Source organism: Lates calcarifer, linkage group LG20 (genome assembly GCF_001640805.2).
Source record: "Lates calcarifer isolate ASB-BC8 linkage group LG20, TLL_Latcal_v3, whole genome shotgun sequence".
Classification (NCBI taxonomy): Eukaryota; Metazoa; Chordata; class Actinopteri; family Centropomidae; genus Lates; species Lates calcarifer.
Window position 1 is genome coordinate 11,923,454 of NC_066852.1, and position 14,556 is coordinate 11,938,009.

Here is a 14,556-nt window from a genome sequence, read left to right on the forward strand (position 1 = left end):
TAATTTTATCTTGACTGGGCAATGAATTTGCTTATAGTACAGTTAGTGAGGAACATCTTAGAATAAATATCAGTTTTAACAGAATGGGTTTGATTATATAAATGAAAGCTTTGTGAACCTTGGAAAATTACGTTACTTGAACCTGGGGATAGAATAAAAAACGGACTTCAGAACCATATTTTTGTAACTTTTATAGAATACAAATGATGCTGTATATCCACAAAATTAGAATGAATATCCATTCTGCATATATGATTACTAGCATAACCTGATGCTGTAGTGTAATAATTACCGTGCAGTAAATGCGGTCTGTTTTATTAAATCATTTATTTAGCAGCGAGTAGATGACACAAAACAATAGAGATACAAGATATATGACATTTATGGAACTTTATGGGACAGGGAACTTGGAGACATGTAAAGATGTACAAAGTAATGTATGTGTATACACCACGGTTTCACAAAAATAGTCATTTATACAAATTTCTATTTATAGCAAATTGTGGTTTCTTTTATTACTCTTAGATTTTCTGGAACAGCAGTCACAGAACAAAAGAAAAATGCCAGAACGTACGAAAAACTGTGAAGGCAACATGCCACTGGTCGACATTGCAGATGGCCGATAGGGGGCGCCATGTTAAAAATCCTTTTGACAAGGATTGGGAGGCTGCTGGGAAAAGATGGCAGCTTCCTTTTGTTTGTACGGATTTGCAGTACTCCGAAAAGGTCTTTAAGGACTTTCTTCCGTAGATACACGGGCTTCTTTCGCTCACTCGGGGTTCACACAACCAGTTGTCTAGACACTTCAACCAGGAGAACATGGAGAAGAGCGGGAGCATCGACAGTTTGGGCTCGAAGCGCTCCTCTTCCCGACAGCCAAGTGTTGATTCATTGTCCAGGTAGCTAAACCCACCACAACACGTCGCTTTTTAAACTAGCAAAGTTATGAAATAAACGAGAGGTTTAGAGATTTATAACTAAAGTTAACGTGTTTACTCAGATTGCACTTTTTAAATAATTCTTCAGAAGTGACAGCTTTACCACTTATAATGTTGTCCGGGTTACTAACTGCCACGAAACGACCACTTCGTTCGTTAACAGTAAATAGGGGCACAGTTCAATGGCTGTAGTCACTATCGGTTAATAGCCATGTACAAGCGATTAATAGGATATTCGTTGAAACTCTGTGAAACATTTTGCAAATGTCAATCATAAGTTACAGTGTACTGAATAATTGCATGCAGTATACAATTTGCTCATGTAGTCTGACCAAAAGCTAAAGCACTGAAGTAGCTTCATTTATACATTTGCTTACTCAGTCTGACCAGCAGTTAAAAACCCTCAGTTTGCTACTCAGCTTACACACATATTCAATAAGTTAGAACAAGCTGAACCAGTATATGGTTGGTATATTTTCCAGGCAAGTATCTAACAAAAAGATGAGTAATTATTTAATCAAATAATGGCTTCATTACCACTGCAATAACACTGAAAACAACATTAGGGAAATGAGATAAGAAATGGCTGCAGTGTTTTGTCTTTATCATTAATCACCACATCTTTCAACAGTACGTCCACCTCTCGCTCTGACCGGTCTGCCCAGGCCAAGCCGCCCTCTGCAATGTCCTCTGACTCAGTGTCCACCTCTGCAGAGTTTTCCCCAGAGCTCAGGGTCAGTAGCCTGCACGTAGTACAGTACAGATCTCTGATGCTTCATTACAGCAGCTAATAATAATGACTGAAGCATGACTGTCCTCTTTTCTGCACCCCTCAGGTCAAACCCAAAGCTTCTGCCAAGGTATGCCATCTCATGAAGTGCTTACCGCCCAACAAATTACTAACCTTCACAGCCCTCATGGGTTTAAGTTAAGAAACTGCTCCACATTTAGTCTAATTCACATCTTATGTCTTCAGATGGTGCTTAGAGATTCAGACAAAGAAGAACCACAGTTAATTCCAAATGAAACTGTGCAAGACATGGGTAGGTTTTCTCAAGGCTGCAGTCAGCACTCTAATCAAAAGAAGCACCTTTTTCAGCTCTCCACATCAAAACAGTTTGTAATATATTTGATGTATTTGGCTGTTTTGTTCTGCAGCCCAAGATGTCACCTACTTCTGTCCTTTCACTGGGGCACTGAGGGGAACAGTGATGATTACAAACTACAGACTATTCTTCAAAAGCATGGACAGGGTATGCTTTGTGAATTTTTTAAATCAGTTTATGAATATGTGGAGGAATCATTTTGTTTTTGTTAACGTGCAGTCGTTTTTTAGGAGCCAGCATTTGTGCTGGACCTTCCCCTTGGGGTGGTGAGTCGTGTGGAAAAGATTGGAAGTGCATCAAGCCGTGGTGATGTATCCTATGGGCTGGTTTGCAAGGTGAGAAAGCTGTGGAAATGGTGTGGAATAACTGCATTTATTTTCTCAGACGTTTACAGATGAAAGATGGCAAAGCAGATGACCGTTATAAGGTGCATTGGCTAAATCGCAGAGGACAAACCTCTCATCATTGCTACTGTGTAAACAGTCAACCACTGTCAGTAACACTGTCACTGCAGTATATCCACAATAGCATACGTGGTAATAACTCATCTGTACATACTGCTGTTGACCCCTGAAATTGACCATGACCCGCTGCTGTGACTTTCTGCAGGATATGCGTAATCTACGATTTTCACACAAACAGATGGAGGACACACTCAGGAAGTCCATTTTCGAAGTGCTGATAAAATTTGCGTTTCCTGTTTCCAACGGGCTGGTGAGTGATTCTCAGCCACAGTCTCTGACACTGTAGCTCTGTGCTGACTACCAACTGACAAATTTCTTCCCCACTTTCCATAGCAAATCTTTGCCTTTGAATATGGGCAAGTCTTTCCTGAAAATGGATGGAAGGTGTATGACGCTGTCTCAGAGTACAAAAGACAGGTACTTAAAGATGACTCTGACTTAGCTAAATGTTAAAGGAAGCTTATAACATTGGTTGTTTTTGTGTTTCTTTGAAGGGTATACCCAATGAAAGCTGGAGGATAACAAAAATAAATGATCACTATGAGATGTGTGACACCTACCCATCAACTCTGGCAGTGCCTGTCAACATACCAGACGAAGAGCTGAAGAGGGTAGCGGCCTTCCGAGCAAAGGGCAGGATACCTGTGAGTGACCACTCCTCAGCATGAACGTAACCATCCTTTCCTGTGCAGCTGGTTTGTGGGACTGTCTGTGGTAATATTGTGCTGCACTCCCTCTGTAGGTTTTGTCATGGATCCATCCAGAGAGCCAGGCGACAGTGACGCGCTGCAGTCAGCCCATGGTGGGGGTAAACGGGAAGCGCAGCAAAGAGGATGAGAAATACCTCCAATCCATCATGGACGTTAATGCTCAGTCCCACAAACTCTTCATTTTTGATGCCAGGCCCAGCGTCAACGCTGCAGCGAACAAGGTTAATTCTCTAAATCTGATTTTGTAAGCAATGTTTACAAAGAGGAAAGGAAATGTCATGTCATTGCCCCCCCATAGGACAACATACTGGAGCTGGTAGAAGTTTAGGTTTTGCTGATCTGTGCCCAGTGGATCTTAATAACCCACCTGTTCTCCCCTTGTTTCCTACAGATGAAAGGGGGTGGATATGAAAGTGAGGATGCTTATCAAAATGCAGAGCTGGTGTTCTTGGATATTCACAATATCCACGTGATGCGGGAGTCACTCCGCAAGCTTAAGGATGTGGTCTACCCCAACATCGAGGACTCCCACTGGCTTTCCAATCTGGAGTCCACTCACTGGCTTGAGCATATCAAGGTGAGCATAATGATTCATCACTGTAGAAGGAAAGAGGTCAAACTTCCCAGGCTCCTGAGTAAGTTGTGTGTGTTTGTAGCTCATCCTGGCGGGAGCGCTGCGGATTGCTGACAAGGTGGAGTCTGGGAAAACATCAGTGGTGGTTCACTGTAGTGACGGTTGGGACCGCACGGCCCAGCTCACCTCCTTGGCCATGCTCATGCTGGACGGTTACTACCGCACCATTCGCGGCTTCGAGGTGCTGCTCGAGAAAGAGTGGCTGAGCTTCGGCCACCGCTTCCAGCTGGTAAACAATCTTTCACACACTTTTTGCACAGCATAACGTGTGGTGGCCTTTCCAGTTGCATCACTGATTGTCCTTTTTGCTTTCTTCCATTTCTTACAGCGAATCGGTCATGGTGATAAAAACCACACCGACGCAGACCGTTCACCTGTTTTTATTCAGTTCATTGACTGTGTCTGGCAGCTGACTCGTCAGGTAAGCCATAAATGGTACTGATAATCTACAGAATAACATTGTCTTTTAAGGATAATAACAAAGCGGTTTTTGTCTTAAGTTTCCTGCAGCCTTTGAGTTTAATGAATACTTCCTGGTAACCATCCTGGACCACCTGTACAGCTGCCTGTTTGGGACATTCTTGTGTAACAGCGAACAGCAGAGGTTGAAAGAAGTAAGAGGATTTTGTTCCTCTAAGCATTTTAATACTATGGTTGCTGCTGCAAAATGAGAAGTTTGAAAGAGTGTGGGGTGCAAAGTCTGCTACCAGTAAGAAGGGTTGTTGTACATTTAGTGTTATGACAAATACATCTTTGTCCATTGTTTTTCATTCTCTTGTAAATTTCCCCACTGTGGGACTAATAAAGGATTATCTTATCTTTATTTTACAGGAGATTCCCAAGAGGACAGTATCGTTGTGGTCTTATATTAACAGCCAGCTGGAGGAGTTTACCAATCCTCTGTATGTGAACTACTCCAACCATGTGCTGTTCCCTGTAGTCAGCCTACGCCACCTGGAGCTTTGGGTTGGCTACTACATCCGCTGGAACCCTCGCATGAGACCTCAGGCAAGACCCAGACTCTGCATTTTTTTTTTAAATTGTTAGCACACTACACATACTCTAACATTTTGAGCTCAAGCTTTACACATTGCTTTTTTCTTCCTTCTTTTGCCAGGAACCTGTTCATCAGCGGTACAAGGAGCTGTTGGCGAAGCGAGCGGAGCTGCAGAAGAGAGTGGATGAGCTACAGCGAGAGGTGACCAATCGCTCAGCTTCCTCTTCCTCTGAGCGGGCAGGCTCCCCCACACGGTCCATTACCCCAGTGCAGACTTTTGTTTGACACAACTTGACCCTCATTACAGTTTGAGAAGCTGAATCCTACCTGTGAGAGGGTGCTGTACAGTTGTAATGAGTAGGTCACACCTGGCTCCTTGAAGGACCTGTGCACCAAACTGCCTCTTTGGGTGACACACCTCATTAATACACAACCACCAAAAGTCTGATTAAGCAGATTACTGTATTTGCATCTCTCACAGGTCATGTAGAATCTGCTTGCAACAGAAGAGTGTCTGTCTCAGACGACTAGACTACAGCCATATTGTACTCCTCCTCTAGAGTCGAGAGGACACGTAACCAGAATATTGGGGACTGTTTAGCACATCAACCTACCTACAATCAGTGTTGATAGTATCTGAAGTACACTAAAATATTATACTCTGGTGAAATATGTATGCCTTATACACATCATATGAACACTCACTTCATTCCTCCACACTGCACGAAGATGTACAATGCTGCACATTTTATTTTGAGTTCAAAACTCTAATCCAAACACCAACTAAAAGTCAGTAAGTACTGATTTAAAAATGTAGCTGAAGGGCTGTTATATTAGCTTCTTCTAATATTAAAAAATAATCATAGACTGCATTAAAAAAAGTTGGCAGGTTGTCTTCACAAGTCAGTACTTTTAGACTGTTGTGACCAAATATCTACTTTTTTTTATATAAATAGAAAACGTGTCATATATTACATTCCTGTCATTGTGCGATTTAAGTTTTGTAAGTTTCATTTTTCTAACTAGTCAAAGTTATTTATTATCTTTTAGTCCACACTTGTATTTATGGCTCACAAACACACTCTGTCTCATGTCATACATTTATTAGAAATGTTCCCGTGTCATGTTAATAAGCTGCACAGAATATGCAATAGTTCAGTAGTCCCAGATAAAGGTCATCTACTCAGAATGTTTATGTGTGAACATTTCTTGCAAATGCTTTTTAAAGCTAGTATTAGACACGTTTTTTGGGATTTTTTTAAAATTAACAGCAGAAAGTGTAACAACTAATAGTTTCCTTTGGGTGATTTTTTTAGTTTAAGAAATATGAAAGAATATCTGTGCCTTGCAATGAATGATTGGGAGAATAAGAAGAAAATTGTGTGCAAGGTTTATAAATGCCAAGGTTAAATGCTAAATACAGTGTTAGTAGCCTTTCCACTGTATATGTGAATACATGCAATAAACACAGGACTCGACTTCAAGGAGTCAGTATGGTTTGTTACATGAGCATGATGTGAACACATCACCCTCCAGTCTATTTTTTGGGTTTAGCTGTTTGAGTTTGAAATGATAGCACAGTCTCAGTGACATTAGCATTAATTATCTCTGGTTATGACAGTGATCTTGCCATTAAATATAAAATAAAGAGTGCCTTTCATTATAAATGAAGAAATATAAAAGTCTTAAGACTGCAGTGGCTCTGAAAACATTATCATGGCTGTACTCAGTCTTTTTTATTGTTGTACCTAAATATTAGATGATTAGCCATAAATTGGCTTAAAGGCATTTTTCCCCATTAACAGACTTACTCCCATGACTTAATGTATTTCTATGACTTAAAATACATTTGTATTGCCACTTAAATTAAATGACTCTCCCTTTAAAAATGTAAAGCTATTTAAATAAGACCATTTTCCCACACAGTTGAAGTGAGGCTGTAATACTTACTGTCAAATGTCAGAATGTATTAAAATTATTAATCGATTAAAGTGCTGATGCTATGTAGTCAAATTTTGTGAACTCTGGGTTTTTTTTATTGTGCTAGTAAAACAAGGGTTTGGATTAAACACTATTTACATATGTTCTGCATTGGCTTCTTACAACTTCACAGTGTGATCCAGCAAGGTTTTATGAGAAATCAATCTTCTCAAGCACCTCACGCCAAGATGTCACAGGAAGCCACACAAAAGTCACATTTTCTCAGTTGTCACCCACATACGCATCATGATTCTTCTGATGTTGCACCAAATCGTTTAAGTTGATTTTCAACTTAGAAATCTAATGCTAACCAGGAACATCTTCACTGGATACATTACAGAAAACAACAGTGTATTCTTTTTACGTAGAGCTATCCAGCACATGTAGGATGAATGGCCATGTCCAACAGCAAAGTCACAGACAGGGTGCACTGATAAAACTAGTGTCTTCAGTGCTGTGTGACTGAAGTGTCAATGATGGCAGTCAAACTAGCTGAAACAGTGTAGGTTGTTGAGATGATTAGACATGCTGAGGAGCAGACCTGAGCGATAGCAGACACGTGATTGGCTCGGAGCATTTCAAACTGTGAATCCCGCGGACGGATGTTGTGTCGCGATAGGTTTCCTTTCTTCTTCTGGAGCAGTCTGCCACTTCCGGTTACATGACGACGACGGCATTGATACAAAAAAGAGAGAAGGAAAACAGGAAAATACCTTTCTTGGCGAGAACAGTGGAAACTTGATACAAATAGCCAGATCTGTGTAAACGGATCGCTTATGCAGCGGCGTAACTAACGATCGATCTCAAGTCGGTCTGGTCGTATAACGTACGAGCAGCGAAAGCTCCGAGATATTTGGAGTTTATTGTTCTTCGCCTGCTGCCTCAAGCTAAGCTATTTCTGTGCTGCCCTGCGCTGCCTAGCACAGCCAGCTAACGTTAGCTAGCGCTGGATGCCAGCACAGTGCGTGTGTGTGTATATATATGTGTGTGTGCTCTTAGGTCTTAGCAAGCGGCTAGAAAGGAAACGGCGCCGTTAATCCGTTCAGTTTGCAGCTGGACTCCGCCAACCCTCCTCCGAGCTCGGTGACATTAGTTTGGGCGAGAGAATGGCAACGTCGGCTCTGTACGCCTGTACGAAGTGTAACCAGCGGTATCCTTTCGAGGAGCTGTCGCAGGGCCAGCAGCTGTGCAAGGTTTGGGAGTGACTGTAAACAAGACACAAACAACACTGAGATTCAAAGAGTGTGGAGGTGTGCGAGTGTTTTTGCCGTCGGGGTGTGATGGTGTTAACGACAGGCACCAAGTTAGCCAGGCTCGGATTATGTAACAGCTTTTATCTTTTCAACCTGGACACGCTAATACAGCCACTGAAACCTTGTTTATCATCACTCCACACGACCATGCTGTTTATTAAAGAGTAATGGCACGGTCACAGTGTGTATTATATGTGTGTAATATGTCATGTTAAAAATCACCATTGCTGTACACGCTTGTCAACTTGTTGCTCCCGTAGAGCTTCACATGTTGAATCGCACTGTACAGCTGGGGAACAGACATATTTGTTCTGTAAGACAATAGTGTTGTAATGAAGGAAGAAGGAGCCCTCTGTTCCCACTGTTATTCACCTCACAGTCTGTCTGCTCTGATTCATATTTTAATAATGGCAAGGGGAGCAGACAAAATGGATAGAGTTATAACTGTAAACCTCAGGCAGGACTTGAGAGACTGTTTTCTCCCTGAATATGCAGAAAAGTTTCCTTTGCACAGGATAGTTAAAGGTCAGCTGATAAACACCAGGATGCATGCATTAAATTAATATTCAAGAATAACTGCTTAAAGTTTTATGAGCTTATTTCCTCCTATATTGCCAAGCCTTACTGTGATAATGTGCTGGGCTGACTTGAACAAAAGCAGTGATAATACATAGCAGTCTTTACTTGATATATACAACCAGATTGCAAGGCTCTGGTATTTCCACAGCTGTTGCAGCCAAGAGTTGTCACACAACAAACAGTTCAACAGGCGGTCTTGTTTCTGAAGTGTCTTATGGGACATCATGTAAGAAATATTTGTCAGCTTTTGCCAACAAACGCTCAGGAACATTTCTTTTCTTGCTATCGTAGGAGTGCCGCATCGCGCACCCAATCGTGAAGTGCACATACTGCAGATCTGAATTTCAGCAGGAAAGGTGAGACGCCACCACCTAATGATGGATTTACGCTTTTATTTATGCAAATATAGTGAATTTCTTTGAATGTCATGTTATTTGTTTTGGATGTAAGCTCCCTGTTTAATTCTTTACAGCAAAACCAATACAATCTGCAAGAAATGTGCCCAGAACGTCAAACAGTTTGGAACTGTGAGTAACAAGTTGTTACTTGTATTCACTTATTCAAGTCGGACTTAGTTGTTTCAGGCTGCATCATGTTATGCATGATATATGACAAGAACATCATCACTGTAAATCAGAAAATACTTTTCCAGTTTCCCATCTGACCACAACACTAACAAATAAAAGGCATTTTTATAGAGAGCAAAGAAAAAGATTCAGTGCAGTACTAAAGACAAAAGGACACAATGCAACACTTGTAATGCAGTCATTTGTAAATACACTTATAACTTTGTCCTTTTTGTGCCTTTACAGCCCAAACCCTGCCAGTACTGTAACATCATTGCAGCTTTTATTGGTACAAAGTGCCAGCGCTGTACTAACTCAGAGAAGAAATATGGACCTCCACAGACCTGTGAGCAGTGCAAACAGCAATGCGCCTTTGACCGCAAGGAGGAAGGCAGGAGAAAGGTATAAACCACACACACACACACACACACACACAGACATCCAGTTTAATTACACAATGAATGTGTAACAGCGAGTCTTACTGGCTGCTATCTCCTGCCTGTCTTACAGGTGGATGGGAAGCTGCTGTGCTGGCTCTGCACTCTGTCCTACCGCCGTGTCCTGCAGAAGACCAAGGAGCAGAGGAAGGGCTTTGGCTCGTCCAACTCCTCGTCCCTCAACGAGAAAGACCACCACTCCAGACCGCACCACCACCACCACCACCACCAACACAGGCACAGCAGTTCTCACCACAAGTATGTTCCCTCTGTTGTTGTGTCGCTTCTCCCTCCTGCGGTCCTGTCCCCCGGCTGCTCAGCCAGGCTGTTGATTTTTGTGTCTGTTGTATGCGGTCATTTGCTAAACTTTACCCGTCTTTCACAGACTGAGTGGGAGCTTGAGTCCTGAGCAGGAGCAGGGACTGTGGAAGCAGAGGTAAACCTTAACTTGTCATTTCACCCACATAATGTACCTCAGAAAACTGTGTATTGGTGGAGTATTGAGGCCCTGACTGTACATTACCATCTGATTTTCTTTGCAGCCATAAATCGTCTTCAATCCAGAAGGAGACTCCAAAGAAGAAACCAAAACTGGAGATGAAGCCATCCAATGGGGACAGGTATGATTCACATTGTTGTCTGCAAAAAAAGTCCTTCCTTTTGGTTTAAATCCGTAGTCTGTTCATCTCAGCATCAGGCTGACGCTCTTTCCTTTCTCCCATCAGTAGTTCCATCACCCAGTCAATGGACTCTGGAGGAACAGACAACTTCATTCTCATCAGCCAGCTGAAGGAGGAGGTGATGTCACTGAAGAGACTTCTGCAGCAAAGGGATCAGACCATCTTAGAGAAGGACCGAAAGGTAGGACGTGGTCAGCCTCACCTGACCTCCAGCTCTACTGAGACATACTCTGCATCACTGCTGTTTGCTCTGATTAGTTAGAGTTATTGATCTGTAAAACTCTCCTCTAGCTCACAGAGCTCAAAGCGGACTTTCAGTACCAGGAATCCAATATGAGAGTGAAGATGAACCAAATGGAGAAAGCGCACAAAGAGGCTATGGAGCAGCAGCAGGTAGGAAACTACATATACACACAGGGTAGGCGGTGTGGTAACATAACATCATCACTAAAATATATGTTTAATTTTACTTCTTTCCTTTTCTGACTTAACACACATGCACCTGGCAGGCCAATGAATAGGAGTAGACACCCCATTCTATATCTCTGTGGCAACTAAACAGTTAGAAGTAATAGTAGACTGGTGTAATTAACATTACAGTAGTCCTCAGTCATGATACGTCAGGTGAAATCATTTAACATTATTAGGAAATAATTGCAGAAAATTGTTAACAGTATCTGGACCTACTGTATACCAGGATTTTGGCCCATATGCGAGCCAGCGTGATACATGGATGATTCACTTGTTGCATAAGTTTGCAGTCTGTTGTCATGGATACAGTGGGTGCATCAGTTGAGCCATTTTCTGTCAAACTGCATGGTGTTAACTTTTTACTGTGGTTGTTTTGTAAGTGTGAGTCTGTGGCCGATGTGCTCCTGATGTTTGATGTAATACACATATTTTCATCAGTACATCAGCAGAGTCTGTGCATTTGAAGGTTAAGTTTGTAGCATCGGATGAATGATGAGTAAGAGGTGTAATTTCCAAAAACCAGCTAGTATGTTTGATTTTGTTCAGGTAAATTGCAATATGCACGTAACGTGATTTTACAGATGCTTCCGCTAAGGTGGAAAAAAATAGCAACTGCTGTATGTATTTAAATTCTAACACATTTAATCGTTTGTTTTCACAGTCTAAGAACAGGGAGTTGATGAAACAAGTGGCTGCTCTCTCTAAAGGAAAAAAGTTTGACCGGACAGGAAGTTCACTGCTGTTGCCCTAACAATAGGCCAACCAGCGGGTAACAACACAGAGCGGCTTCATTGTTGTAACACTGTGAAAGTCTCCCTCCTGTGTTCCCTCATTGCCATCAACATCGATTACTTCTTAATTGGTAAAGCCAGAGACCATGTTGTACATGGAAATCAATTGTTGAATCAAAGAACCCTTTCTCTAAATGTCTACATATTTTAGATATTTTACGGCGACTTTTCCACTGGATCATAGGATGTGACTTTTGGATGGAGAGTGGAGGATGGAGCCCTCGTTTTTAACACTGCCGGGCCAAAACAAAAAGCATGGTGTGCATATGTGGATAGCATTCTGTCGACTCAGTGTATCCACTTAATTTTTATGGATGTCATACAATTTATTTATTCAACTGTATTTCTTAGCTTTTTTATTTCCTCACAACATACTCAGAGAACATCCCACATTTTGGGGTTTTCTTCAATAGCAATTAGTTATATTTTTCTAAATGGATGCGATTGTGGAAGACAAGTTCTCCTTAGTGGAGACCCTGCGCAACTTTACAATGTATGCAAATGAGAGAAAGGTGACCACTGAGCTGCTGCTGCTCAACAGTAGAGAACTCTCTCAGTAACAATTCATAAAACAACCAATGAACACTTTGAAAGGCTGTCTGATGGAGAGACACCTCTCGGCTGCCCTCTTTCTCACTGTGTGACAGCTGTAGTGCTTTGCTGTTTCTCTTTAGTGGAACGATTGTAATACTGCATGATTTTACTGCCAGATACCGGATGGCATTGTGGTCAGACTTCTTCCCCCCCCCCCCACTCCCTTTTAATTAGTTTTTTAAGAATCACTTGTAAATGTATTACTGGGGTCAGCCATTGTATTTAAACTATTGCTTGTATCTGTTTTAGTGAGTACAGTATGTGTATGGTAAGGCCAGTTGAAATTAACATGTCTGTAGAAGATGCTTTTTAAAGGAACACACCTTTCACCTTGCATTATTGGGCTGGTTTCATACTGTGGCGTCCAGGATCACTTTTGTACTTTTTTCCAAACCAAGTGTTTTAAAACTATTAAAACTGGCTAAACTGTTACTGTATGTTTGTTTTTACTTGACCGTATGGGTCCTAAACTGTTGATTTTTGGTCTCTCTCTATAGGAATGATCTAATAATACAAGTTACATGGAACAATGGTAGAAACTCAGTCATTTTCATCACTCAAAGATTACAAATACTAACTGTACTTACATTTATTTCATTTTACCATACTTCCTGTCACATGAATTTGAAGATGTGTGATGAGTGCACTTTGGCAGAAATCCACCCTCATAAGTCAGATTTGGGATTCATCGTGAAGCCTGTTGACAAAGGAAAACTCTTTAGAGCGGATAGGATCAAGCCCAGACTAAGACATACAGTGTGTGGCTTGTAAAGGTCTGGTAATTTTACCATTATAATTTTAGCTTTCAAACATGCAATATACTCTGATTCTTAGTATCTGCTAATACAGGGCTACTGAAAGGGCACGTTCTTCAGTCTAGAGGTTAAGTAAATAAGTAGGATTAAGTATTTTAGAGTTCTAACTCCTGCAAAATAAATAAATCACAACACAACATCTGCTTAATATCTGGTGCTCACAAGTCAACATCTACCTCCACAAGAATAAAAGTACAAGTAGTAATTGGTTCATGTGTTCTTTGTAAGACTCTTTTTTTTTAGTCATTGTAGCAGTTCAGCAAACACGCAAAAAGTGAAACAGACTAAAAATGTCTACAGCTGTTGAGAATTACATTTTCAGTAATAAATGAATAATTGCTGGTTTACTAGCTTTGATTGTGCAGTTCTTTACCAGCTCTGATTAAAAGACACAACAGCTAGATGAATAAAGTATTAACTTATGGCATGAAACTCACTGAGGAAGTTAATAAAGAGAAGCTGTAGTCAAACATGTTTCTTACCCTCTGTGTAGGCTGATGGTTATCTTGTAAGACTCAGTGCATGTGTTCCTTTGCCTCCTGCTCCAGTGTGAGTTCACTAACACTGACAGAGGAATTTAAGGGGAAACTGTGGGGAGCACTTACATGCTGATGTTAGTGTTGTCTGACTGCATGTAATGATGCTCGGGTGCAGACTGTGATTTCAGTTTGGCTAAAATAAAAGCAGTACCTCAATGGGGGTTTAATGACCAAAATGCTCATGGAGTAGTGAATGTGGAAAGTAAACCCTCAGATGACACCGCCTGCCTGAATAACAGCATCATCTTGTGGCCTCTTTGTGTTACTATAGGTCCTATTGGTTATCCAGTAAATACAGCTCAGGGTTTAGCCTTTTAGAAGCTACAGTAAAATCCAGTTTTCCAAAGTTAAAGTCAAAATTGAGTGACCCCCATGATGTGTTGTTCCTTAAGATGGCTGTGTTAATGGCGATAAAACAGACGATGCCTTTGTAACTGGTTCTGTCTGTGTTAGAAGACACCATGACACAGTCCATATCATCCAGTTCATGCATGGGTAGGACCAGGTGAGTGAGCACATGGTGACACATATGAGAAAAGTTCATAAAATAATGTCCATGTTACAGCAGCAGCAGCAAAGTAATGTTATCCAAGCTGCAGGGAAAATGCTATTATCTAGAGATGTTCTCCAAGATGGTTTAACTTAAGAAGGTGTGTAACTTAAACTGCAATTAGAGCTGAAGAATCATGATGAGAACATTCAAAATAAGAAAACAGCAAAGCATGAAAGCCTTAAATTGCCTGTTTTTGCAGCCCTCCAGGTTAACTAGGATTGGAGGGAAGTTGTCAATGAGGACGTTGCAGATTTCTTGCTGCAAGCCAGTTCACATGGAGGCAGAAGATATGTGAAAAGAGACCATTTATCAAAGTCATCAGTGTCTAAACACAATCAAAAATGGAGCTTGTAAAGTTGTTAGAAAGAACAGCCATAACCAGGTCCCACAATATAAGTCCATGGCCTAAACAATACACAGTCTACGGCCCTGACTCACGCAAAGGAAGT

General features: G+C 41.3%; 2 protein-coding genes across 2 annotated transcripts; both read left to right on the plus strand.

Annotated features, from left to right (window-relative positions):
* Positions 1-593: 593 nt before the first annotated feature.
* On the plus strand, positions 594-6,327 carry mtmr2 (myotubularin related protein 2). Its single transcript, XM_018692188.2, has 16 exons — positions 594-899; positions 1,570-1,672; positions 1,775-1,798; positions 1,915-1,981; positions 2,097-2,191; positions 2,275-2,379; positions 2,654-2,758; positions 2,842-2,925; positions 3,003-3,152; positions 3,251-3,439; positions 3,610-3,795; positions 3,875-4,081; positions 4,181-4,273; positions 4,353-4,466; positions 4,684-4,860; positions 4,970-6,327. The coding sequence occupies exons 1-16, from the start codon at positions 820-822 to the stop codon at positions 5,132-5,134; spliced, it is 1,944 nt and encodes a 647-aa protein (XP_018547704.1). The 5' UTR covers positions 594-819; the 3' UTR covers positions 5,135-6,327.
* Positions 6,328-7,420: 1,093 nt separating this feature from the next.
* Positions 7,421-12,632, plus strand: fam76b (family with sequence similarity 76 member B). The gene is made up of 10 exons (XM_018692189.2): positions 7,421-8,022; positions 8,953-9,017; positions 9,134-9,188; positions 9,474-9,629; positions 9,738-9,922; positions 10,050-10,100; positions 10,207-10,284; positions 10,390-10,525; positions 10,636-10,737; positions 11,477-12,632. The coding sequence occupies exons 1-10, from the start codon at positions 7,936-7,938 to the stop codon at positions 11,564-11,566; spliced, it is 1,005 nt and encodes a 334-aa protein (XP_018547705.1). The 5' UTR covers positions 7,421-7,935; the 3' UTR covers positions 11,567-12,632.
* The last annotated feature ends 1,924 nt before the right edge of the window (positions 12,633-14,556 follow it).

What these genes read in the sequence shown, in the direction of transcription:
- mtmr2 (XM_018692188.2), top strand. Translation starts at nt 820, where the DNA reads ATGGAGAAGAGCGGGAGCATCGACAGTTTGGGCTCGAAGCGCTCCTCT. An exon ending in TGAAACTGTGCAAGACATGG is followed by an intron (nt 1,982 to 2,096) that starts GTAGGTTTTCTC and finishes TTTGTTCTGCAG; the next exon opens with CCCAAGATGTCACCTACTTC. An exon ending in TCTGGCAGCTGACTCGTCAG is followed by an intron (nt 4,274 to 4,352) that starts GTAAGCCATAAA and finishes TTTTGTCTTAAG; the next exon opens with TTTCCTGCAGCCTTTGAGTT.
- fam76b (XM_018692189.2), top strand. Translation starts at nt 7,936, where the DNA reads ATGGCAACGTCGGCTCTGTACGCCTGTACGAAGTGTAACCAGCGGTAT. An exon ending in CAGGGACTGTGGAAGCAGAG is followed by an intron (nt 10,101 to 10,206) that starts GTAAACCTTAAC and finishes TTTTCTTTGCAG; the next exon opens with CCATAAATCGTCTTCAATCC. An exon ending in AAGCCATCCAATGGGGACAG is followed by an intron (nt 10,285 to 10,389) that starts GTATGATTCACA and finishes TTCTCCCATCAG; the next exon opens with TAGTTCCATCACCCAGTCAA.